Source organism: Hippocampus zosterae, chromosome 6 (genome assembly GCF_025434085.1).
Source record: "Hippocampus zosterae strain Florida chromosome 6, ASM2543408v3, whole genome shotgun sequence".
Taxonomy (NCBI): domain Eukaryota; kingdom Metazoa; phylum Chordata; class Actinopteri; order Syngnathiformes; family Syngnathidae; genus Hippocampus; species Hippocampus zosterae.
Window position 1 is genome coordinate 18834704 of NC_067456.1, and position 23870 is coordinate 18858573.

The 23870-nt window shown below is 40.7% G+C and overlaps 2 protein-coding genes across 6 annotated transcripts in view; one reads left to right on the forward strand and one right to left on the reverse strand.

Moving 5' to 3' along the window:
• si:dkey-112e17.1 (uncharacterized) overlaps nucleotides 1-2294 on the reverse strand; it is a 29662-nt gene extending 27368 nt beyond the window's left edge. Inside the window, exon 1 of the mRNA XM_052066986.1 lies at nucleotides 2150-2294. Coding sequence (XP_051922946.1) covers nucleotides 2150-2230 — 81 coding nt within the window. The 5' untranslated portion in view covers nucleotides 2231-2294. The remainder of the gene's footprint in view (nucleotides 1-2149) is intronic.
• Nucleotides 2295-3466: 1172 nt separating this feature from the next.
• Nucleotides 3467-23842, forward strand: golga3 (golgin A3). 5 transcript variants are annotated; one of them, XM_052066936.1, is made up of 23 exons: nucleotides 3468-4743; nucleotides 8078-8356; nucleotides 8729-8841; nucleotides 8982-9700; nucleotides 9829-9937; nucleotides 10862-11168; nucleotides 11281-11483; nucleotides 11572-11709; nucleotides 12250-12411; nucleotides 12606-12974; nucleotides 13270-13347; nucleotides 14044-14307; nucleotides 14389-14483; nucleotides 14807-15023; nucleotides 17450-17593; nucleotides 17714-17911; nucleotides 18071-18187; nucleotides 18326-18465; nucleotides 20054-20186; nucleotides 20427-20549; nucleotides 20703-20867; nucleotides 21237-21406; nucleotides 22583-23842. In XM_052066936.1, exons 1-23 carry the CDS (start codon nucleotides 4623-4625, stop codon nucleotides 22770-22772), a joined length of 4554 nt encoding a protein of 1517 aa, XP_051922896.1. In that variant the 5' UTR covers nucleotides 3468-4622; the 3' UTR covers nucleotides 22773-23842. The 5 variants fall into 5 exon arrangements, with proteins under 5 accessions (XP_051922899.1, XP_051922896.1, XP_051922898.1 ...); XM_052066938.1 differs by having other exon boundaries at nucleotides 8078-8233; XM_052066937.1 differs by having other exon boundaries at nucleotides 3469-4743; nucleotides 21240-21406.
• The last annotated feature ends 28 nt before the right edge of the window (nucleotides 23843-23870 follow it).

Sequence of the window (23870 nt, forward strand, 5' to 3'; positions counted from 1 at the left end):
CACTCACAATGACCTGGCTGGTTTAAAAAAAGAGAGAGACAGCGAGGGAGAGAGAGCGAGAGAGAGAGCGAGAGAGAGAGAGAGAGACTCTAGCACTAAATTCCGACTATTGTCTTCATGACACAAGCTATCAACTCAGTGTCCTATAGCTTTAGCAGTACCACTTCATCATGCACTGAGAAAATAATGTTACAAACCATCTTTTTTTCAAGAGAGATGATATCTTAGCGTGCAATTCATGTTCAACTGTGAGAGACTGCTGTCAGTTAATTCAAGAACAAAATTTATAGGGGTCCGACATTTCAGTTTAATCAGACATGAATAACCTTCTCAATAGCTAATCAAGCATTTTGAAAGTCATTGCAAGCAGCAAAACTGAATTCACTCTCTGTCCATACACCTGAAATAAAATGAAATGACAATGGCTACTGTTTCTTTCTGATGGGGATAGAATAAATCCAGAGCTTGTTTATGCTGTTCCAAAAATCAACTTAATACAAAAGGGGAGCAGAGGACAAAGCCATCATTTAGCATGTCCCCTCAGGCAGATAATTGCAAAGATACTGAGCACCCTATGCATACAGGAACTAAAACTGCCGCTGAGCCGCCATTGTCCAGCAGCGGAAAGGACGACTCTTGACAGATGGAAGTCCACTGAGGATCCCTGCCAAGGCTTATCTTTTGGCATGTTGACACCAGGAAAGATGGAAACATTAAAATCTCGAACACATAAAACAAAATACTCTAGAATTAATTCGGACCTAATTTTGAAGCAAACTGTACAACATTTTTTCCAATTACACTGCCCCCATATGTTTACATCTCATCATTAAGACTCATGTAATCAAGAGTAGATTGAAAATGTGTTCTCACAGAGTAAACAAGAGTGAATACAATTCTAAGTTGAGCGAATTTAGCCAGATCCTAACCAAAATCAATTCAGTTCTTTGTCTAAAAACAATAAAATGAACAGTTTTGAATTTGAGTAGTCATTCACACATTTCCGCAAACTCTGAATCAACACACAATATGAATTACCATTTAAACAGAAAAAGGACATTAACCATACATAACTTAAAACAGTCTGGTTATGAGCATACTTAAGCTAATCAGTATTTAAAACTCAATTAAGGAGGAACATTAATAAAATGAGCAATTGAGAGGGGCGGAGGTATATTTAGGACACAAGCAACTATCAAGTTGCACTTTCTTTTTACCTAATAGAGTTAAACATTCCATTACAAACCAACAAACACTGTCATCTTAAATGACAAGTGATTGAGCGACAAATGTGACACGGAGACAGCCCCTGGCTGTTTACATACTTGTTGATCGGCGAGAAATCGTTTTCAAACACTTAACTTTGTTGGGGTTTTTTTGTCTCAATCGAAGGTGTCCGAAATATTAAACTGTTCATATTGCAGGTTTCATTTCAGCAATCTGAATTTTGGATTCTCCTGCTCAAATATAGAACAGCAAAATAAAACAAGAATCACATGCTACTGAGCTGATAAGAAACACGCATTTATAAAGTTTGCATGATTTAGTCAGCATGGTGCAATGGAATTCGAATTCTTTCCGAACCAAGCTGGACACTAATTTGAAAGGAATTAAAGAGTACTCATAAAATGCTGGGCTCGCACCTTTTGAAGACCAAACATTTAAGTTAATTCAAATGCACCACATAAACCAACAAATTCGTGAGAAACGCGTTTTCCTCTGCAATTTCTCAATTCAACGTGAACTTCATGACCACCCGCACACTGATCCTCAAAATTGTGTTAAAAAAGCACTCCAGACGACACGAATATTACTTTATGGGTGAGCGTTTGCGGCTAAGCAAGTATATACAGTCCATAAAATTTGGATATACAATGTTTTAAAAGAACTGATATACCCAACTGGACTGCAAATTAAATGAGACAAGTGATCTGATTTGTGTAGTGTATGTATGCAGATTTTTCATGTCGCTGGGCTTCCTTTAATACTCTTTGTTTTGTGTGGATTGCAAGTAGTTATTCTGCCAAGGCGCATATAAATATAAAGATTTACGACCGAGGTTAATGCCTTCTCGGTGCCACTGAGCACGATACTCAACTTGGGCAACGAGATCAAACTTGACAATACGTTATGCAGCAACCATACTTACTTTCTGTGCAACGCATCCCATCAGGAAGAGTAGATAAACAGTCATGAAAACATGCGCCCCAAGCAACGAAATGCTAGTCATTTTTCGCCAATTGTCCCTACTTAATGCGACTACAGTGAACCGTGTCCCGCTTCTCTTCCCTCTCATTCACCTGGAGTGTCGGGAGCGCGCTTCCATCGTTCATGACGCCAACACAGCTCCAGACCCCGCTACTACTAAATTATGGCTTGACCACATCCATTCTAACGATACAATTTGAAATACAGTACGCTCAAACACGTTTAATTGTATTTCTCTCAACACTGTGTGTGTTATTTTAGATGTAGTGTTCTTGCAACATTCTTTATGAGACCATCATGCATTCCAGTTTTCGGCACCTGAAATTAATTGACTTCTGGGCTCTCGAGATGTAGTATGTTATTTTGTTTTATTTTACAATGAATGACATACAGTCGTTACATGTGAATGTATGACAAATGTACGCACTTACAATTAGAGAAACGTTCACCAAAAAAAATACATTTATTTTAGTGGGCACTGTATGTAAGCCTATAAAATTTGCTTTGTGTGCGCTTATGAAATAAATGGAACCCCGTGTTCCACAGGGGTGTGGTGAGCCACACAGTATGTAAAAACCGTATATATCGTGGCAAAATAATTACATCTCTGAAACTATACTGTCTACTCTGTATTCCATAGCTTCCTACGCGTCCATGTTGTTTTTTCTTTTTTTTCAGGAAAACCCATTAGATGGTGCCACCGACATGCCGGCCTTTTCCAAATCTTTCAAACGTCAGAAAATGCCATCAAAAACGCTCTATGGTGCGTCTGGCCGTTCTATGTAATTTACTTGTATCCACCAAACAACGCGCACTGGTGCTGTTTCCAGTTTAAACATAATTGGCATATGTGCACCAAAGTCACCACTTGCTGGATTAGTTTTTAAATTTGTTTATTTCTACTGTATACGTTTTAGCTAATTATATTGCGTTTCATTTTCGACCCAGATGCCCCTTCTTTAATTGTGTTCAGTGCACTGGATTACAAGCCTACTCACTGTTTACATGGTGATTGATTTACGTATTTATGAGCAACATTATTAAAGATGAGTTTGCTATGCACCTGATATCATATACATGCATATAGTGTTACTTTGAATCTAATTTTGGCTTTTGAATGACTTTTGATGATCCTAAACATGAGCCAGCAAAACAATATCGTCAAAGCCACGTTTACAGATTGACTCATCACGGTGATTAAAACATTAGATATTGAAATGTATTTTAAATAAATTTCAATTAATAATTAATATTTGTAATTATTTATCTTTTGCAAAGATATTTTGAAGTAAACGCCACTGTTGTGTCCGACGGATATGTTTGAGTTGACTGTTTCCAGTCGGACGTGTTAAGGGACGGAAGGCAAACAGCCACGTAGTAAAAGGCGATTCTGGTTTGGTGAGCTTTCCTTATGATTTTAATGTACTTATTGAATGTGTCATTTTCTAGTCAGCCCATAGACATTTAAATCATGCTAGACGAAACGTATATATTGTCACAATATGTGATGATTCAAAGATGTAATCTAAACACGGGCTCAGACTTTTCCCGAGCGACCGAGTTAGCAACTTTGACGTTAGCTTACCGCAAACATACTGTAACTCCCTTTTTGGCCATCACCACCAGCTAACGTAATGTTTATTATTCATGGCTTCCAATTACAAACTGCGTCTTTGTCAATTGCAATTTCCGTGTATTCTATGCAGTTCGCCTCCATGTGAGTTTGTTGTTGTTTTCTGTTGATAACTTAAGCTTTACTGTGTGAAACAAACCAATAAATTTGCTAATTCGTGCAGTTCGGAAAGGTTTGATACCACTAGAACGGACAACTTCCAATGTCTTCGAAAGATATTATTTGTCGTCGGCATGCCTAATCCGCCCATCGTTTGGTTTACATTTACACCAACTGAAATTGGCAGTTGGGTGTGTTGATGCTTAGTTATTGAGGCAACTGTTTCTCTAATTCCTGAAGCTGAATTGCTTGTTCGCTGGTTGGTGACAATTAACCAAGAATAAATAATGAAGCATACTCGGACTTAATAAGTTATACACTGTGTTTAATTTAATGTGTCGCTGTTTTCATTCTACGCAAGAGTAAAAAGTTGTTGCCACTGACGTCAACTAATAAATTTAACACAACGCAGTCTGGTCAACTGATAAAAATCGTCTTGTTTGCTCTTCACTCTCAAGCATTATTCCCACTCGTTAAGAGGCATTGCTTTATCTGTAACATGGAGCTTTTACCAAAGTGTTATCCATATGTTTGTCTCACTCAGTGATTTATCTTTTCAGTTCTGTTACTTTGTGAATCTTGGAAAGCACCTGCTTTCAGTTATTCTGTTGCTTCCCTATGAGGACCCAGAAGGATCATCTATAAATAAGCAATGGACATTCAAAATTAATACACCGCTCAAATGGAGATCCATCCTGGTCAAGATCACTGCACTTTGAAATTCCAAGAGGCTGAAAATGAGAAACATTTAGAGGAACAAGGGCTTGATGGTAATCCAAATGCTACCAAGGGGATCCACAATGGTGAGTGCTGATGCTTTCTTGGTGGAATGACTTGGTTCCTTTGTCTTTGGTCTTCATATTACATTATGCCCTGTGCTCACGACTAAACTAAAATGTCTGTTCTTTTTTTTAGCTCAATGCTGACAGGTGAACAAAAAACATGCATACCTTAAAACTGGAATAGCCAACTCAGGGTTGTTTGGGACTACAGTACCAACCAGTCAAATTTCCTTTAACATTCGAGTCTGTCCAGAGTCCACATTATTCATCCAGTCAAAGACAGACTTTAGCATGGATTGCTAGGCAGTCAATTGCATTGCACATAGACGGAAAACATTGCACAGTGAGTCACAAAGTAAGAATTGAGCCCACACGTTCAGCCATTTGCATCACACACACATTTAAATATGATGGCCTTCTGTAGACAGCCCCCCCCAACCCCTTTCCACATGCACACACACTCACACACACGCACACACACACGCACGCACACACACACACAAATGTACAACAGCCGTGTTTACATGGAGACTTACTTTGTCTATATGATTTAAATCCATCCATCCATTTTCTGATCCGCTTATCCTAACCAGGGTCGTATGGCGCTCTGGAGCCTATCCCAGTTGTCTTCGGGCAGTAGGCGGGGTACACCCTGAACTGGTTGCCAGCCAATCGCAGGACGAACAGCCATCCATGGTCACACTCACTCGTAGGGACAATTTAGAGTGTTCCATTAACCTGCCACATGTGTTTTTGGAATGTGGGAGGAAACCAAAATAACCGGAGATTGCCCACGCAGGCGTGGAGAGAATATGCAAAACTCCACACAGGAAGGCCAGAGCCGGAATCGAACCCTGCACCACTGCAGTATGAGGCCAACGTGCTAAACAGTCGACCATGATTGAAATCATCCTGAATTAATTTTTTTGTCACCTGTGTACCTGAGTCCTGATCTTTTCCAATCGTCATTTACAAGCTCTGCTCAGTTAATTAGATCAGTCGTGTGAGACATGGAGATCGATGTAAACATCATCGCCTGATTCATCATGAAGCAATTGAATGTTGTCTTTTAAGCACAGTAGTTGTGATAGTGAAAGTTGTGAAAAACATTTATTGAAACAACACCGTGACACATTCTAAACAGTTTTAATTAGAGCTGTCAGTTTAGCGTGTTTTTATTGGCATTAATTTAAATGAATTTTAACGGGATTAAAATGTTTCTCGCGAGATTAACGCGGCTCACGTCACAAGCGGATGTTACGTTGCTCTATAAGTACACCAGAACAAAACAACAAGCGCGCTGCAGAAGTCCACGCCCATGTCTGTTTTGCCAGCTACGGCAGCATGAGACACCGAAAACGGATACTTAAAGAGTTTATGAATGTAAAGTTTACTTTTAAAAAGTTGCCCGATTGCTCCACTGACAAGACCAAAGTTATCTGTTCTTCTCTCTCTCTCTGTATCATACAGGTATAAGATGTATGCCACTGACACGATTGTTACTTGTTTGGAACTATTTTGTGTGGAAGGTTACAGTGTTCTGCGTCCATGTAAAAAGAGCGGGTGGAGCTTCTCTGTGTTTGTCTGACAGTGGTAGCGACCTAGCGAAAATAAAATGTCTCCAGTGTTGTCATCGAACCAAGTGTAGTCATTCGAAATGAGGTCTACACAAAAACTGTAGAGAGACTTCCGCACAAGAAGGACCAACACAATCAACATAGCCTGACTGTGTTAGGGGGAGTGACACCCCCCCCCCCCCACACCGTTCAGAATGGTTTGCCCCAGCAGCACGGGGGAAGTGCGTGAGCTTTTTTGTACGGCGGGCAGTTTGGAATACAGCGGCACATAATGAACGCTGGTGTCCGGTGTCTCGTTATTCTTCAACAAACATACAGAAACAGACTGCTGTGTTCAAAGTAAACTTGAGAAAAACGAAGTATGCAACCATGTTTTAAATCTACTATAGGGTGAGTACTAGTTTACCTTAGATGTGCACTTTATAATGTTATATTGCTCTGTTTTGATTCTATTAAAAAAGCTGTTAAAGCAGCTGCTGTGTGACAAAACATTGTTTTCACTGTTGTTGATGGATAGTAATATTGTGTGAGAGATTTAGTGTGAATAACTGCTGTATGTTCATGTAAAATTGAAAATCAGAATTATTTCATTAAATATTTGCATTTGGCACATAGAAAACTGATTCATGATTCCATGTTGATGAGAACATTGAAATGGGGGGAAAATAGGACAAAAAATGTAAAAGGAAATTCAGAAACGATAAATGTGTGAGTAATCACGATTAATTTTTTAGTCCATTTGAGTTAATTATGACGGTTGCATTTTTAATTAGATTAAATATTTTAATCGTTTGACAGCTCTAGTTTTTATGTAAACCCGGCTAACAATATGGTGCTACTAGTTTAGACACATCATTTTAATTAATATTGTGTTTGTGGAACATACATTTAAGCAGTCAAATCCAACAGGGTTTTTATTATTATTATTATTATTATTATTATTATTATTATTATTCATTCATTCATTCATTCATCTTCCGAGCCGCTTGATCCTCACTAGGGTCGCGGGGGGTGCTGGAGCCTATCCCAGCTGTCTCCGGGCAGTAGGCGGGGGACACCCTGAATCGGTTGCCAGCCAATCGCAGGGCACACAGAAACGAACAACCATTTGCACTCACACTCACAACTAGGGACAATTTAGAGCGTTCAATCAGCCTGCCATGCATGTTTTTGGAATGTGGGAGGAAACCGGAGCACCCGGAGCAAACCCACGCAGGCCCGGGGAGAACATGCAAACTCCACACAGGAAGGCCGGAGCAGGAATTGAACCCGGTACCTCTGCACTGTGAAGCCGACGTGCTAACCACTGGACTACCGGGCCGCCCTATTATTATTATTATTATTATTATTGTTATTTATTTATTTATTTATTTTACCTTTTTCAGGGACCAGCCATTTTGCCAATTGTCATTGACTGAAAATGACAACACCGTTGCTCAGGGCTCAGGCAATGACCAGTTACTGAGTGCCCTCTGAGATAGATGGAAATAGGTGTATTTTGCTGTTTTATTCATACTCCACAAATGCAATATTAATCTAAATACGGTTTTTAGACTAGTGGTGCTAAGTAGAACATTTGATTGAAAATAAAATTTTTGAATTGACTTCCCTTTTAAGACATTCTAATACTTTTTAACCAGTGGGTGAATTAGCTTTTGCTGCTGAGTGTTGTCATAGTTGCTCATGCCGTTTGCCAACAGAATCACATACACTTTGCATTCTGGTCCACAATACAACTATGACTCATTGTCTCATTCCTTGGGACATGTTCATTCCAGGTCCCATCAGCTCGGATGTGATGCCAAATGGAGACAAAATGTCCGAGGGCATTCATGCTGCGGGGATCTCCCATGCTAATGGGTCCCTGTCTCCAACAGCCCTTCTTCAGAGCACCAGCTCCGCAGTCAACCCCCCAAATCAAGTGGCTTCCCCAGGTGTGACTGCTTATCCACCCATGATGCTTGAACCTGAGCAGGCTGTTGCTGAGGTCACGGGTCACACGGGTGATGCATTGCAGTCACTCAGACTCAGTATGCCTATGCAGGAGACAGATTTGTGTAAGCATAAATTTATGCGTGAATGCCCCCCACCCCGAGTGTCAAGTCTGTTTGTAACCCAAACCCTCTTTACACTGTAAAGTTGTTCTCTAAACTAACCTTTACTTAAATTGTGTTTTTTTTTCTTTGGGTAGATGGAGTCAAGCAAATTATTTTTGTTCAATGAAAGTGTTGATTAAACGGAGTGTGATGCCATACTTTCCAGGGGATGGGGATATATATATATATATATATATATATATACGGTTACATTAAGGGATTCACAGTACAGTTGGCCTCTTTATTCACGTGTTGCCATTGCAGTGATTCATGAGTATATTATTTCAGACTGCTGTTAATGTTTCTTTTTGGATGAATGCCCTTACTTTTTAGCCAACCAGAAGCCTTCATTGGAAATGGAAAATGAGGAGAAGATTCGTCTGGAGGCTCGCAGGCGCCTAGAAGAGCAGCTGAAACAGTACAGAGTGCAAAGACATAAGGAGAGGGTGAGTGAAAAGTCACTGTATGTCACAATTAACTTCATTAAATAATGTATCCACATAACCTTGTAGACATCACATTGTCATAACCATCAGTATCATGTTTACAGTCGTCTTTCATGCAGCTGTGTATTTCGTTGTTTTAGTCTCACCGCGGTACAACAAGAAACAGGCCATTCAGTACCCTGGATCCAGAGTTAATGCTGCATCCTGAGGCTCTTCCCAGGGCCGATACAGTTGCCATGACGAAGGAGTATTCCTTCCTGAGGACCAGTGTACCCCGTGGTCCTAAACTCGGTAGCTTAGGCATTCCCACCACCACCAAAGACAAGAAATCCAGATCCTCCCGCGCAAGCAAGATCCACTCTTTAGCTGACTACAAAGCTCCAGAGAACGATGGTGGAGGTGAGACAGTAGGTGGAATAAAGACTGCGGACAACACTATGGGCTCCATCCAGTCCACCATCAGTTCAGTATCCGCTGTGTCCAAGGTCAGCGTGATGTCACAATCAGTCACCTGTGTGGAAGAAGGGCGATCTGGTGTTTCGCTCCAGGTTGGGGAAAATGTCCCTGAGGTTGATGGTGGTGAATCAGGAGCGAGGCCTGGAAACGATGGCAATGACAGTGACAGCTCATCCTACAGCAGTGCTTCCACCAGGGGAACCTACACCATGTTTTCTGCTGCCATGGATAGGCAGCAGGGGGCCTACACGGTTGAAGGACGGGAGATTGCTCCAGAAGCCATGGGTCAATTTCCCTCCCTGCATGAAGTCTTGCAAGCAGCCAGTGATGAGCAGCACCTACAGCAATTGGAGCAAGAAGGCACCGGAGAACCACGCAGCCGCAGAGACAGCTTCTCAAGCAGGTATTTTTGGATGTTAAACAATGATGATTTTTTTCTTTTTTTTAAAGAAATAACGTCCCAAAATGTGGTTTTACTTTTGGTTTGTCAAATAACTAGCAATTAACACAGATGTTGTTTTCATTGTTCAGTATCTCTTTGGAGAGTTCTGTCCTGGGGCATGACGAAGTGCTGCAGGTGCTCAAAGAAAAAATGAGACTAGAAGGCCAACTGGAATCTTTGTCATCTCAGGCCAACCAGGTTTGTTTCACTGTAGTCAGAATACAAGGGTCCATGTAAACAGTGACTGATAAGAAGCTTCAGTATGAGCGTGACCTCAAATTCATTGGTCTACTGTGACAAGACTGTCAGTAGATCTATAGGCAGCATAAACCTCGTTAGTAAAAATCCTTAATTAACCGTGTCACATTGGAAGCCACATTCTTCAAACCGTGGGGGGGAAAAAGTACAAATTTGTAGTCCAGAAATTATGGTCCATACGCAGTACAGTTGTAGAAATACATACTAATTAATACATTGAATTGCTAGTTCGAGCCCTACCAAAAGTTTATTGTTAAGTAAATCATGAACAGAAAAATTAAATGCTTTGAATTTCGTTCATGATTTTGAACTTTTTGCTTAAATTTTGAAGACCGGTATATAGACACAGTTCACTCAGAAGATGAACTTGACCTATTTTTTCTTGCTGAATCTTAATTTGTCATTTTACCAATACATTTTGGAGAAATAGATGGTTTCTCAAATTCTTGACAATACCGTAGAGTGTCGAAGGTACTTTTCTGTACCAGCATGACTTTGCCCCAAAGTGAGCTTAAAAAGTCATGGTGGGATGAGGTCACTGTGAAAGAACTTGCACAGACCTGTCTTTATTATTTTTGATGAATTGGCGAGAATACCCACAGACTTCACTTTATGTAATGTCGCACCTAAAAGAACGGAAACTCTCAAAAACGCAAAAAAGAGGGTAAAAATACATACATTTCACTTCCTTTGGGTCATTTATCCATATTCTTTTGCCCACAGTGTATGCTGTTTTAAAACTTGTGCACTAAAGTCATCACATTTCAAGGAAATCATGTTAGCTCTGTTTGCTGCATCCTGACAATAATTTGGAGATAGTATATCATTCAGTGTAAAGTCTTATAATCATGTCCTGCCCTCTAGGCTTTAAAGGAGAAGACGGAGCTGCAGGCCCAGCTTGCCACTGTAAATACTCAGATGCAGGCTCAGAAGGCAGAGGTTCAGTTTAGCCAGGAAAAGCAAAGCGTCCTCACAAGTGAAGTCAGCACTTTGCGCCAGAATTGTAGCCAACTAGAGAAAGCAATGGTGGAGCTCCAGGGCAATTTAGAGAGCAAAAATGCCAGTCTGGCATCACTATGCAATGACCTAAATGTGGCTGAAGACCAATACAACAGGTTGATGGGGAAGGTGGATGAAATGCAAAAGACTCTCAAGTCAAAGGACAATACAGGTGAGACTTCAGTCAGCCTGATTAGAGTTTTATATCACTCCCCTTTTTTGATGGAAAATAAATTGTACACAGGTATATTTTGTGTATCTAATAACATTCATTCATTTTGCAGTCCAGGAAATGCGACTGCAAATGGGTGGTCTTCAAAACCAGCTACAGCAGGTCCAGCTGGAGCGCAGCACTCTACAGAGTCGACTGAAAACCTCCCAGGCAGAGATTGACTCACTCCAGCAGGTCCGGCAGTGGTACCAACAACAGCTAGGCCTGGCTCAAGAGGCTCGAGTGAGACTGCAAAGTGAAATGGCTAACATGCAGGTATTTATATATTTATCATTTTTTTCTCAACACTTCAAGATCTATGTCAAATTGGTATGGTTGATGTAAAATATTTATTCTGTCCTAGGCTGGAAAAATGACACAGACGGGTGTTCTCCAACATCTGAAACTAGAGAATGTGACACTGTCCCATCAATTGTCTGAGAGTCAACATCGCTCGATCAAAGAAAAAGAACGTATTGCTGTTCAGCTGCAGAGCATTGAGGTAAGTTTTAAACATTCCTTTTGGTTTTTGCATGCACGGATGTTGAGACAGAACAGAGCATATTGAGACCAGTCAGGGGATAAGAAAACCTTTTGTACAAATACAATACAATACAATACAATACAATACATGCTGATTTATATAGCACTTTCACAGCAGCGGAAGCTGTAACAAAGTGCTTAACAAAACAGTTAACATAAAGTAAAATAAGAAACACAACACATAACATAAAACACGGATGGGTATTCAGTGTCAACACATCTTTGTTCGACTTCCGGGTTTTTGTAATGTGAATTAAAAAAAAAATAACTGTGCAACTGTATTAAAAAAAATCTATATATCTACAACTATCTATAAATAGATACAGATACCTCTCGCTCTCTCTGTGTGTGTGTGTGTGTGTGTGTGTGTGTGTGTGTGTGTGTGTGTGTGTGTGTGTGTACACATAGACACACTTTATTAGACAATGCAGGTTGCTGTTTTGACAACTCTCTTTTTAAATGCATTACTACAATATGGACACTCTCCTCTGCGTTGCAGGCAGACATGATGACTCAAGAAGCTGCTTACAAGCAGATCCAAGATGCCAAAACTATGGTGGAGGATGACCTGCAACACAAACTAGAAGAATTTGAGGAAGAACGGGAGCGCTTAATAAAATTGGCCAACAGAGCCAGTAACTTGGAAATGGAGCTAGAACAGGTGATCTGCTTTCTAACGTCGTTCTGTCATTTCAATCTTTGTAGAGCAATTTTGTAACTTGTGCTAGTAGTTAAATTGTAAATGTTATTTGCTAATCCAGGCTTGTCAACCCCCCCCCCCCCCACCCCCACCAATCTGTAGCTGTTATGCACACAACCAACCATTTTGTATCTGTGTTTATTTGTGTTCATTAGGTGAAGTTGAACCTTTCCCAGAAGGATATACAGCTGCAGTCTCTCCAGAAAGAACATTTGGAACTGATGCGCCAGCTGACCATCACTCAGGAGAACTTGCATACCAAAGAGCAGTCAATCAACCAGCTCGAGGCTCGATACGTCGAGCTGGAAGCCCGTCTAGTTGAGCTGCAGGCAGAGAGCAATAGCAAAGATGACAACATCCAGTATCTCCAGAACGAGAAGATTGTTCTGGAGGTAGCATTGCAGACGGCCCGAGTCGACAAGAGCCAACTTGATGAAAATGCTGAACGGCTTGGAGAGGATGTTTTGGTGGCCTCAGATGTGTTGGATCGTCTGAAACAGGAAGTTCAGGTCAAAACCAGTCAGGTGCGAAAAAATGACAGCTGAGCTTTAGAGTATGATTTAAGTTGCATAAAGATATAGACAGAAATGAATTCAGTATCCCTACAATATACTGTTTCAAAACATTTTTAACTTTGTAGTCATCAAGAGAAAAAGATTAGTTTTTATTTTATTTTTTTTATCTGTGCAATATTATATGTAATATTTTGAGGCTGTCATTAATTTTTGGCTATAATGATGCTGTGTTGAGTTGTTTTGAGTATTTAATTAATTTTTATATTTGAAGTGATTTATTATTAACGGCTTTGCTTTGTTATAGATTGAAAAGCTACAGCAAGAAAATGGTTCCTTGAAAAAACAAGTTCAAAAATTGAAAGAGCAGTTTCAACAACAAAAGGTAACACATATAAATTGTCATTATGAAATTGCTACATAATTATATTGTAAGAAATTTGGTCAACTGTGGGAGAAAACATTTGGTAGAAATTCACAGAAAACCTCTTGACAGCTTTTATCATGACAAGCAGAGAAAGTCTCAACAATTTATCATTGTTTGAAAGTCTCCCCTTGGAAAATTTGTAAATAGTGGGCTAAATTGAACAAGGCACTTTATTTCACTGTAAGTATGGAGTGTGTCAGTAAAGTTCTTAGATATAGTTGAAGAAAGCAGTAGAGTTTTCTTTCACAAAATAATATTGCTCAAATATTCCACTTGCCAATGTTGATGTTCATGTGAGAGGATTTATTGTTGAGCTGGATGACTGTCACAGTTCAAATGAAAAAAGTGCCTCACTGATTTGAAAGTTTAGCGATGCTGCTCATTTTGCAATGAAAAGGTGTGATAAAGAGGGAGTGTTTTATTGACAAATTATTATACATTTATTCCAGGCTGTCTTACCTGATAGATGACTTTTGGCTATAATCATAACTTGACTGATGTATCTATCAAGTGGAAGTATGACCGATAAACTCATGAAGAATATAAAATCAGTACCAGCCATTTTCAGATCCTTTGTTTCCCTAACTTTTGATTGTGTCGAGTCTGAAAAGACATGTCTTAGGGATTGAATGAGTTTAAGTTACATCTTCACAGGTGATGGTGGAAGCCTACCGTCGGGATGCTAACTCCAAAGACCAGTTGATAAGTGAACTCAAGTCGACTAAAAAGCGTCTTCTGACAGAGGTGCAGGACCTAAAACGAGAGCTTCTGGATATTCAGGGAGAGAAACAAAAGGGCGATTTGGAGCAGGCCCGGTTGCAGAAGGAAGTAGTTCGAGTCCAAGAACAGATTAATAACATGGAAAGCCATCTACAAGACATCCAGAGGGAAAGAGACCACCTCGAAACACAGATCCAGGTAATTAAAAGTGCTGCAGTTTCTCCTGTTAAATATGGTCAGTGATAACTTGATTTTAAACCTTGCTATTTTCCTTAACAGTCCATGCAGTTTGATCAGAGTCAGCTTGTGGCTGTGACAGAAGAGAATGAAAGTCTTCGAAAACAGGTGGAGAAAATGGAAACGGAAGCCAAAAAGTAAGTCATGTTCTTCATAAAGCAAAAAAGCAGCACTTGAATAGTTCCTGCCTAAATGATTTGGGCCATGATTAGTATCTCTTTGCATATTTATTTCTTTAAAAAAACATTTATTGTTGGCCTGCAAAGGAAGTGTACCCATATACTGCTTTCCGCTTCTATTATTCACATTGTATCTGTGCCTAGTGAAAGTCATATCAGCCTGATATGTGACATCACAAAGACCTTGAAAAATGAGCATGTTTGTAATGTTGCATACATTCAGTTACGATAATCACAGCTTTCCTCTGGATTTAATACTTACTTTTATTTGTTTGAAACAGAGCCATCTCGGAGCAAAAAGTGCGTATGAAGCGGCTGGGGACAGATTTAACCAGTGCTCAGAAGGAGATGAAGGCCAAACACAAGGCATACGAGAATGCTGTGAGCATTCTGAGTAGGAGACTGCAAGAGGCCCTGACTGACAAGGAAACGACTGAGGCTGAGCTGGTCAAGCTCAAAGCTCATCTGTCAGATGGAGGAAGCAATCACATCCTGCAGGTATAAACCTGCCAGATCAAAACACTGTACTATTGTACTGCTGTGTAGTATGGTATTATATGTCCATAAAGCCTTTACAATTTATTGCAAATGATCCTTCTCAAAAGCACTTGGCACTACTGGTAGGATAATCCGGTATACACACACACAATACTTCCAGCATGTCCAAAAGCAAAATCACCTCCTCGCTAAGATGAATAACGACACGTACCACATGTGAGAAATTTTAACATCTACAGTGTCTTCCCACTGCCCTAGCTTCAACACAAATAGTCACCACATAGCCGGCAAACAATTACATTATTATCCAGGACTCGGGGGGGGGGGGGGGGGACAGATTTGTTGTTTTTGTTTTTTGTATCAATGGGATGTAACAGGAATGAAAATCCACTCCTGTGTCATGCTCTCCTCCACATGTAACATTACAAAACTCAGAAGCCACATTATCATAAATTACACGGCACGATCTCTCTGAGTGGTAAGAACTAAACCCAGAAAGTGCTGAGTCTGAATTACCAACACACGTTTTGAGGCATTTTAGGTGTATATTATGATCAACGGTGTCAAATGCAGTAATAATAGAATATATGAGTTGACTGAGTCCATAGCCAGAAGATCGTTCGTCACTTTAGCAAGGGCCCTCTCAGTACTTTTTGGCCCTAAATCCTGACTGAAAGTTCAAATTGATTGTTAGTCACGTGTAATCCTTAAACTGTTGCGCTACAACTTTTTCAAGAATTTTGCAAGAAACAGGAGATTTGATATAATTAGCGACTCTCTGCCTCAAGGTACGGTTGCTAAAATAGGGGATGAATAACAGTTGTCTTAAAAGTTGCAAGTACAGTGCCAGAGGAGAGTGATACGTTAACGATGTTTAAGATGGAAGGTCCAAATATTGGAAACAATTGATTCTTGAATGGGTTTAGCAAGAAGCGGGTCGAGCATTCAAGTGTTTTGTACTTTATTAAAACGTGAGAGGGATGTCAGTCAGTTATCATCAAGTGATCTAACATTAATGAGACACAATTTCAATCAAGGAGGCTCGTCTGAGCTATTTGTCATCATAGGATTCATCGTCATAATATTAATAAGAATGCATTGCTGGGGTCCCATATGTTACTTAAGGGCCATTCACACGGCACACATTTGCTCCGGTGCTGCACCGAGATATTTTGTTGCGGGATATTTTGCACCGCAGCAAATTGTGTGGAGCGTTCACACGTACAAAGCCGCTGAGCGGGGCAGCCCCGGTACAGTGTCGGGGCTGCCCCACTTGCGTTCACACGGCAGTTTCTGCAGCGGAGCAAAACGACAGAAAACAAACGAGCTGTCGTGTTGGTTCTTTTTAAAACATACTGTATATACACAACTCAAGCGACTACTGGACCGGCACGTCCTTCTCCTTCTCGGTTTCCGTGCCTTCTGGTCGAGAGTGACCGCCCAAGAAAACGTAAATGAACAATGACTTCAATGACACTCAGAAAAGCAAACACTAATGCGCCAAACAGAAAATCAAGAGAGGAAATCACAAAATAAATTCGATGGGGAGCGGGGGGTTGTGAACAAACATCAAAGGAACAAACAACTCCGAGACAGTCCAGTCTCCTACAAAGGAAAGATGTTACTAGCCAAGTCTTGTGTCGTTATGAATCAACACATTACGGAAGTCCGACAGAGCACAAAAGCAACGCATTCTCGCCATACGTACTCTTCACAAGCATTTGCTCTGGAGCTCATTTAACCCAGTTGCGTTCACAGGTGCAAATTTACACCGGTGCTGCTTCGCAAACGAGCATTTGCTGCGGAGCAAATATTTGACCCACCTCCCTGAGGTGGGTCAAATTTTGTCTGGTATAAGCTCTTTTCCGGGGCTACGCCGGAGCTAATTTGCACGTGTGAACGCTCTACTGGGGCAGCCCCGGTGCAGCACCGGACCAAATCTTGCCGTGTGAACAGCCCTTTAGAGTGAATATAGACTCAGTGGGGGATTAATACGGCAGGAATCTGATGGTCTCAGGCAGGCAGGACTATCCTTCAGCTTTGTTTCGCAGTCCAGGCATAATTTGGGGGAATTTTGTTTTGTTATAACAAAAAAAATGTATCGGAGTAAAAGTGAACGTTTTATTAGGAATCGTAGTGGAGTGAAAGTTGCCAGCAATATAAATGACAAGTACAGCTTTGTGAAAATTCTACAATCGTAAGTTACATTACACGACTGCTGCCAAAGCTGTCATGTGTTAAGTAGTGAATGGAATCAAAGGTGTCACCAAAATAAATAGGTGACCAAAAAATCTAACACCTTAAATGTATTTCTTCATCATCAGTTTAAGTTAAATGACTGAAAAATTCAGGAATTGTTATTGCGGAATACACATGTTCTAAATCCCATAATAACCCCCGTATTTGTTTTTTTTTTTATTACCCAGGAGAAGATTGAATCTCTTCAGACTGCACTGGAGGTCGTGACCAAAAGCAAAGCAATGTTAGAGAAGGAGCTTGAGGAAGTCATCAGCCTCACTTCCACAGAGTTGGAGGAATACCAGGAGAAGGTCCTGGAGTTAGAAGATGAGGTGGGTCATCAAATATATAGTATAGTTGGACTGTGTTCATTTTAGAAAATTTGCCTAATATTTTCCTGAGTTATTCCATCTTCAGTTTCTTTAATGGCCTTATGTCATTTCTTCCAAAAGCTTCAAGAGTCACGATGCTTCAAGAAGCGGATCCGAAAACTAGAGGATGCTAACAAGAAGCTAGCACTTGAGCTGGAACATGAAAAAGGAAAATTGGCTGGACTAACACAATCCCACAGTACACTGCGGGAACATGCCAATATCTTGGAATCTGCTTTAGCAAAGCGAGAGGCTGATCTAGTACAGCTCAATTTGCAGGTAAAGCATGGATTACGACTTAGTGCTGTTAGATTGGAATGTTTTATGTGCATTGTGGATAATAATTTCATCGAGATGGTTTCTTGAGATTAAACAAGAGTGAAGGATCATCTCCCTAATCTAGTACTTAAATTGTTCTTCATTCGTCTGCTTATCCAGGTTCAAGCCGTTTTGAAACGCAAAGAGGAGGAGGACCAACAAATGAAGCAGGTGGTGCAAACTCTTCAGCTTGCCTTGGAAAAAGAGAAAACCAAAGTCAAAGATCTTAAAGAACAGGTACAAGTTCTCAGTGCACTTGGGGGTGTCAGGTTTTATTTTTATTTCTTTATTTATTTGGGGGGGGTGGCAACTTGGGTCTTTTGTTGTTAGTCAGATAGCTTTTTTTATTATTAATGATTTAATTTGGCTTTCTAGGTGGCAACAGCAAAGGATGAAGCAGCCCACAATAGAAGGCACTACAGGGCTGCTATGTTGGAACTGTCAGAGATCAAGAAAGATCTGCAGGCCAAAGAAGACTTGGTCAAAGCTCTGCAACATGAAGCCCACAAGCTACAGTAAGTTTGTTACAGATGTCTTTGTAAATTACAGTAAATAGTGATCATGTTACCAAGGAAATAGCGGGTATATACAGTACATTGGACCCCTGCAATCCAGCAATAGATAAATAAATAAATAAATATTGGGGCAACAAATCATATATGCAGAGCTCCACTGGATCTCACATTTATTATAGTGTTGAGCATTTTCATTTGTAAACTTTCCATGGAAATATATACATGTACAGTATGGTTATGTATATTGGCTACGGCCAAATACCTCCAGCGAGTGAGGCAAGTCCTAAGAAGCCAGCTCAATGGCAAGAATAAGACCGAAAGCTCCTAACCATGCATGGAGGGTCCCAAATCCAGCACCCTGAGACTGTACGCAAGCCGAAAGGAAGGAGGCCTGGGACTAGTGAGTGTGAGAGCCACTGTCGAGGATGAAACATCCAAGCTCCATGAATACATCAAGGAGAAGGCTCCAACGGATGAGGTACTCAGAGAATGTCTCAGACAATGGGGAACAGAAGATGAGGCGCTGGAAGAGGGACCATCATGGGAGGACAAGCCCCTACACGGGATGTACCACCGGACCATAACTGAAGTGGCTGATCTCAAGAAGTCCTATCAGTGGCTCGAGAGGGCTGGCCTGAGGGATAGCACAGAGGCATTTATCCTGGCTGCTCAGGAGCAGGCCTTGAGCACCAGCGCCATCGAGGCCCAGATATACCACACCAGACAAGACCCAAGGTGTAGGTTGTGCAAAGAGGCACCTGAGACGATCCAACACATAACTGCAGGGTGTAAGATGCTGGCAGGGAAAGCCTACATGGAACGCCATAACCAGGTGGCTGGCATAGTCTACCGAAACATCTGTGCGGAGTATGGACTGGAAACCCCAAGGTCAAAATGGGAAACACCTCCAAAGGTGGTGGAGAATGACAGAGCGAAGATCCTGTGGGACTTCCAGATCCAGACTGACAAGATGGTAACGGCGAACCAACCAGATCTCGTGATCATAGATAGAGGGCAGAGGAAAGCGTAGTGGATGTAGCGGTCCCAAGTGATGGAAACATCAGAAAGAAGGAACACGAGAAACTCGAGATATAACAAGGGCTCAGAGAGGAGCTGGAGAGAGCCTGGAAGGTAAAGGTGACAGTCGTGGATGTGGTGGTCGGAGCACACGGGGCAGTGACCCCCAAACTAGATGAGTGGTTGCAACAGATCCCGTGAACAACATCGGACATCTCAGTCCAGAAACGTGCAGTGCTGGGAACAGCAAGGATACTGCGCAGAACCCTCAAGCTTCCTGGCCTCTGGTAGAGGACCCGAGCTGAATGAGGGACGGACACCACCCGAGGGTGGGTGAGACGAGGATTTTTTATTTATTTTATTTTTTTTCTATGCACATATATATTTTTTTATATTTATTATAGTTTGAAATGTATTTTTAATGACCCAGAATATGCATTGGCTATCACAGAAAGGTCACACTTGTTCGAATAAAGTTAAACGTTACGTCGCTAAATTTCCAAAAGGAAAAGTTTCCAGAAAGTTGATTGAAATTTTTTACAGCACTATTTATCATTGACTATATCCACAGATCTCAGGATGAGAAGCATTCTCAGGAGATCTCCAGATTCCAAGAGGAGCTGGCTGAAGCTCATTCCCAGCTCCAGATCCTCCAGAAACAACTGGATGAAGAGTTGTCGAAGAAGCCCCTCACTAACCAGGAGGTAAAGGAGATTAATTTTTTTTCCCGAAATCACTTACATGCCATTGAGAGACTATTATTATTGGACTTGATGCTGGATTTTAAAGTGATTGATTTTACTTTTTTTGCCTGTGTGTGTGTCTTTGTGTGATTTGGGATTTTTTCCCCCAGCTACAAATAAAATCCTAAAGTTGAGTATTGGTGGAAATGTGTTCTGACCAACACATTGTCTCATCCAAATTCTAATGCTGACAATTTCCAGGTTGAGGACCTTATGTGGGAGGTGCAACAAAGGCAGAGGGAGATTGAGACTCAGAAGCAGCAATTGGAGATGATGGGGGAGTGCCAGCACAGGGAGCTGGACAGCCTGCAGACAGCTTTGCAGGCAAGTACAGTATTTATTTAAATGATGTATGTCAATTCAGTAACGCCAAAAAACAATAGCAGGGAAACGTGTGTGCAAAGCAGTAATTGAATTCATAATGAGCACCGCCTCTTATTGCAATGGGTGGATTCATTTTAAGCCTGTCTATCACAGAACATAAAGGTAGAGTTGGAGACAGTCCAAGAGGAGCTGAGTGTTACAAGGAAGGACAAGTTCATGCTACAAGCTAAAGTGGGTGAGCTGAAGAACAGCATGAAGACCATTCTGCTACAAAACCAGCAACTCAAGCAGGACCTCAAACAGAACCGCCTAAGGAAGGTGATGCAGCCTTTTGCTTCATTTGGTGTCATTGGGGTTCATTGTGTTCAGTGTCCTTACTGGAATGGAAGAGTCGATCCGTGAAAACATGAATATTAGTTTGCCATATTTTTAGCATAGGTTTTGCATATTATCAACACACTGTGTTGATTGGTTGGTTCTCTGCGGATAGATGTAATAATGGCACATTCTCAACACAGGTAATCAATGTACTTCAGTGTCTATTGCACAATAATGGAAACCATCAATCGGGAAAAATAAACAGTTTTTTTATCATTTCACATTGGCACCCGGATTTCACCCAGAATTGTACACCCATTAATTTATTTGAGTAAGCTAAATAGCCCTGCAATTATGTTCTTGCTGAAGCAGCAAAGGATGGAGTTAAAGAGTGAAGGGACCCCATCCAACCCAGTGACGCCGGTAAAGATCCCTGACTGCCCGGTGCCTGCCTCGCTTCTTGATGAGTTACTAAAGCCATCAACTTCAGTCAACAAAGAGCCGCTCAACAATTTGCACAATTGTTTGCGGCAGCTCAAGTAAGACGCTCTGGTGTACTCTAATACTGTGGTTCTCAAATTCTTTGGAGCCCGGGACCCCATACCGGGGAGTTGTCAGTGCTCTCTAAATACATTTGAGTTGTTTATCCAGTGACCTCCTCATCCTAATGGCAGTTAAACTCTAAATGTGAAAGGTTGATTTTAAACATTTCAATCAAAATACTCATGACCTGTTTAATAGAAAAGAAGTGACAGAGTGAAATTCATTTTACTATTTGTTCGTTATGGCTCTCCCACTTCACTAGTTTGGACACGATATTCCGACTGACATTGCATTTATGCAATATGATTCAAGCCGCCGATTCCATCCATTTTTATCCGTCTCAGAGAGCAGTCATTTTGCCACCTGTTGTCGACTGAAAATTACGTCACAGTTGCTCAGATAACGGCCAATCACGGCTCAGCCTGCTAACGTCAAATGAGCAAACTCAACAGGTGAGCTGTGATTGGTCATTACCTAAGTAACTGTGATGTCATTTTCAGTCAACGGCTCATAGCAAAATGACCGCTCCCTAAAATGGATAAAAACAGGTATATTTGACTGCTTAATTCATATTCCACAAACACAATATTAACCAGAATGTTTTGTTTAGAGTAGTGGAGCCGCATAGAGCACATTATTGTGACGACATGTTTTGACTTCCCCTTGAAGTGACTAATGTTTAATTTCCTCTATGAAACAGACCACATAAGCGGATTTTTTTTCCTTTTTCTGTGAAAGGCAGTTGCAGAGTTGATTGCAGTGAACATATGTTGCAAAAACAGTGACTTATCCCAATGCTGAAAGCTTTTGACCTGAAGTACTGGATCAGCTTTACTGTTTTTGCCAAAGTCACTGTGTCTTACTATGAAAGAAGACTGTGAAAGAGCTTTGAAATGCTGTATGCATGCAGAAATGTCAAGACTTCTGTACAAAATCAGAATCATATGAGATTTTAATATGCCCAAAGTTGGGGATGAATAATTGTTTTTTGGCACATGTGCAGGTAATTTACTTTTTAAAATGACGCAAAATAACAAATTTATTGCAAATGTTTTTGTTGTCCCCGGTTTGAGAACCGCTGCTCTAGTACATAATTTTTTTTAAATCTCCATATGTAATGTAAGCCACTTTTTCCAATGCTAGTCTGCATACGATGTGATATTTTTTCTCAGGGAGGAGATGGATAGTCTTCAGAAGCAGATGGAAGAGCACACAGTTACAGTGCATGAGTCAATGAGCTCATGGCCAAACACAGAGGAAGGACTGGCTCAACTGGGACTTCAAAACAACATTTCTAATGCATTGAAGCCACTGAACAACACAGTGGTAGAAGGTCTTGAAGAGGAAGAGCAGCAGTCATAAAAGCAAACTTTTGTTAGGCTGTGACGACGGTGGAGTTTTATCCACAAAACTGTCTTTTTGGCAGTTATTCTATTTTTTCTTTTTAAACAATGGCTGGCAACATTTGACATTCTTCTCCAATCACCACAGGAGTGCTATTGCAGACTAATACTTATACCATAGCTTTCTTCTTTTTGCTCTTTATTATTTGATGATTGTTTGTATTGTTATGCCCTTGTGATACTTATTTATTAAGAGTTTAATAATTAGACAATAACCACATCAATACAAACCCTGAGATTCTAATTTGTTGAAACGGTTGGAGCATTTGAGCAGTTGAGGTTTTCGGTATGCGTCTCCTTCCAATTTGGAATCAGCGGCTTTGATGAGTGACTGACAATAACATGTAATGAGATGTGACTAAGCCACAATGGCTAAGACCCGTTCTTCCATTTCTTTGTGCCTGTACTCAGCTGATGTCTTTCATTTAGGATTTAACTAACAGGGTTAGGGTTACTCCTTAACAGTTAAGCACCCTTGTGCGCACTAAACTTTTTTTGTTTTGTTTTTGGCTATTGTTAAAATGCAGTAAGTCTTCATTTTTATTGTAACAGTTAGACCTCATCAACATGAGTCTCGTTTAGGTATGGAAGTGTCTTTGTCTAGGATGGGTTGTCATTGTTTGTGTGTGTGGTGGGGGATGGGGGAGCCTTAAGTAGTCGTTATTATGCTGTCATGGAATCTGGTTAACTGAATTGCTGAGGGTAAGTGCAAGATGTAATATATTTATGAAAACATGTTCAAATATGCAGGCCACCTTTAACTGTCAGCATGCCCATTGATGAAAATGTAACTGAAAGAAAGCAAAGTAGCATGTTGCAAGATGGCCACCACCAACAGCTGGTGTTTCTCCATGTTCTTTTATTTGTGTACATGGTGATGAAAGGTCAAGTGACTACAGTATCATATACTGATCTTGTTGTATGACTACTGGTTTAAGTTAATTGTTTCCAGACGTTGATATTTTATATGATTTCAGATTGATCATTAATGTTTAATAGTGTAAAGAAAATACAAGTTATGAAAAACTATTTCCAGGCATCTTATTCTATTATTCCC

What these genes read in the sequence shown, in the direction of transcription:
- golga3 (XM_052066936.1), top strand. Translation starts at nt 4,623, where the DNA reads ATGGAGATCCATCCTGGTCAAGATCACTGCACTTTGAAATTCCAAGAG. An exon ending in TGTCATCTCAGGCCAACCAG is followed by an intron (nt 9,938 to 10,861) that starts GTTTGTTTCACT and finishes CCTGCCCTCTAG; the next exon opens with GCTTTAAAGGAGAAGACGGA. An exon ending in TAGTACAGCTCAATTTGCAG is followed by an intron (nt 17,912 to 18,070) that starts GTAAAGCATGGA and finishes CTGCTTATCCAG; the next exon opens with GTTCAAGCCGTTTTGAAACG.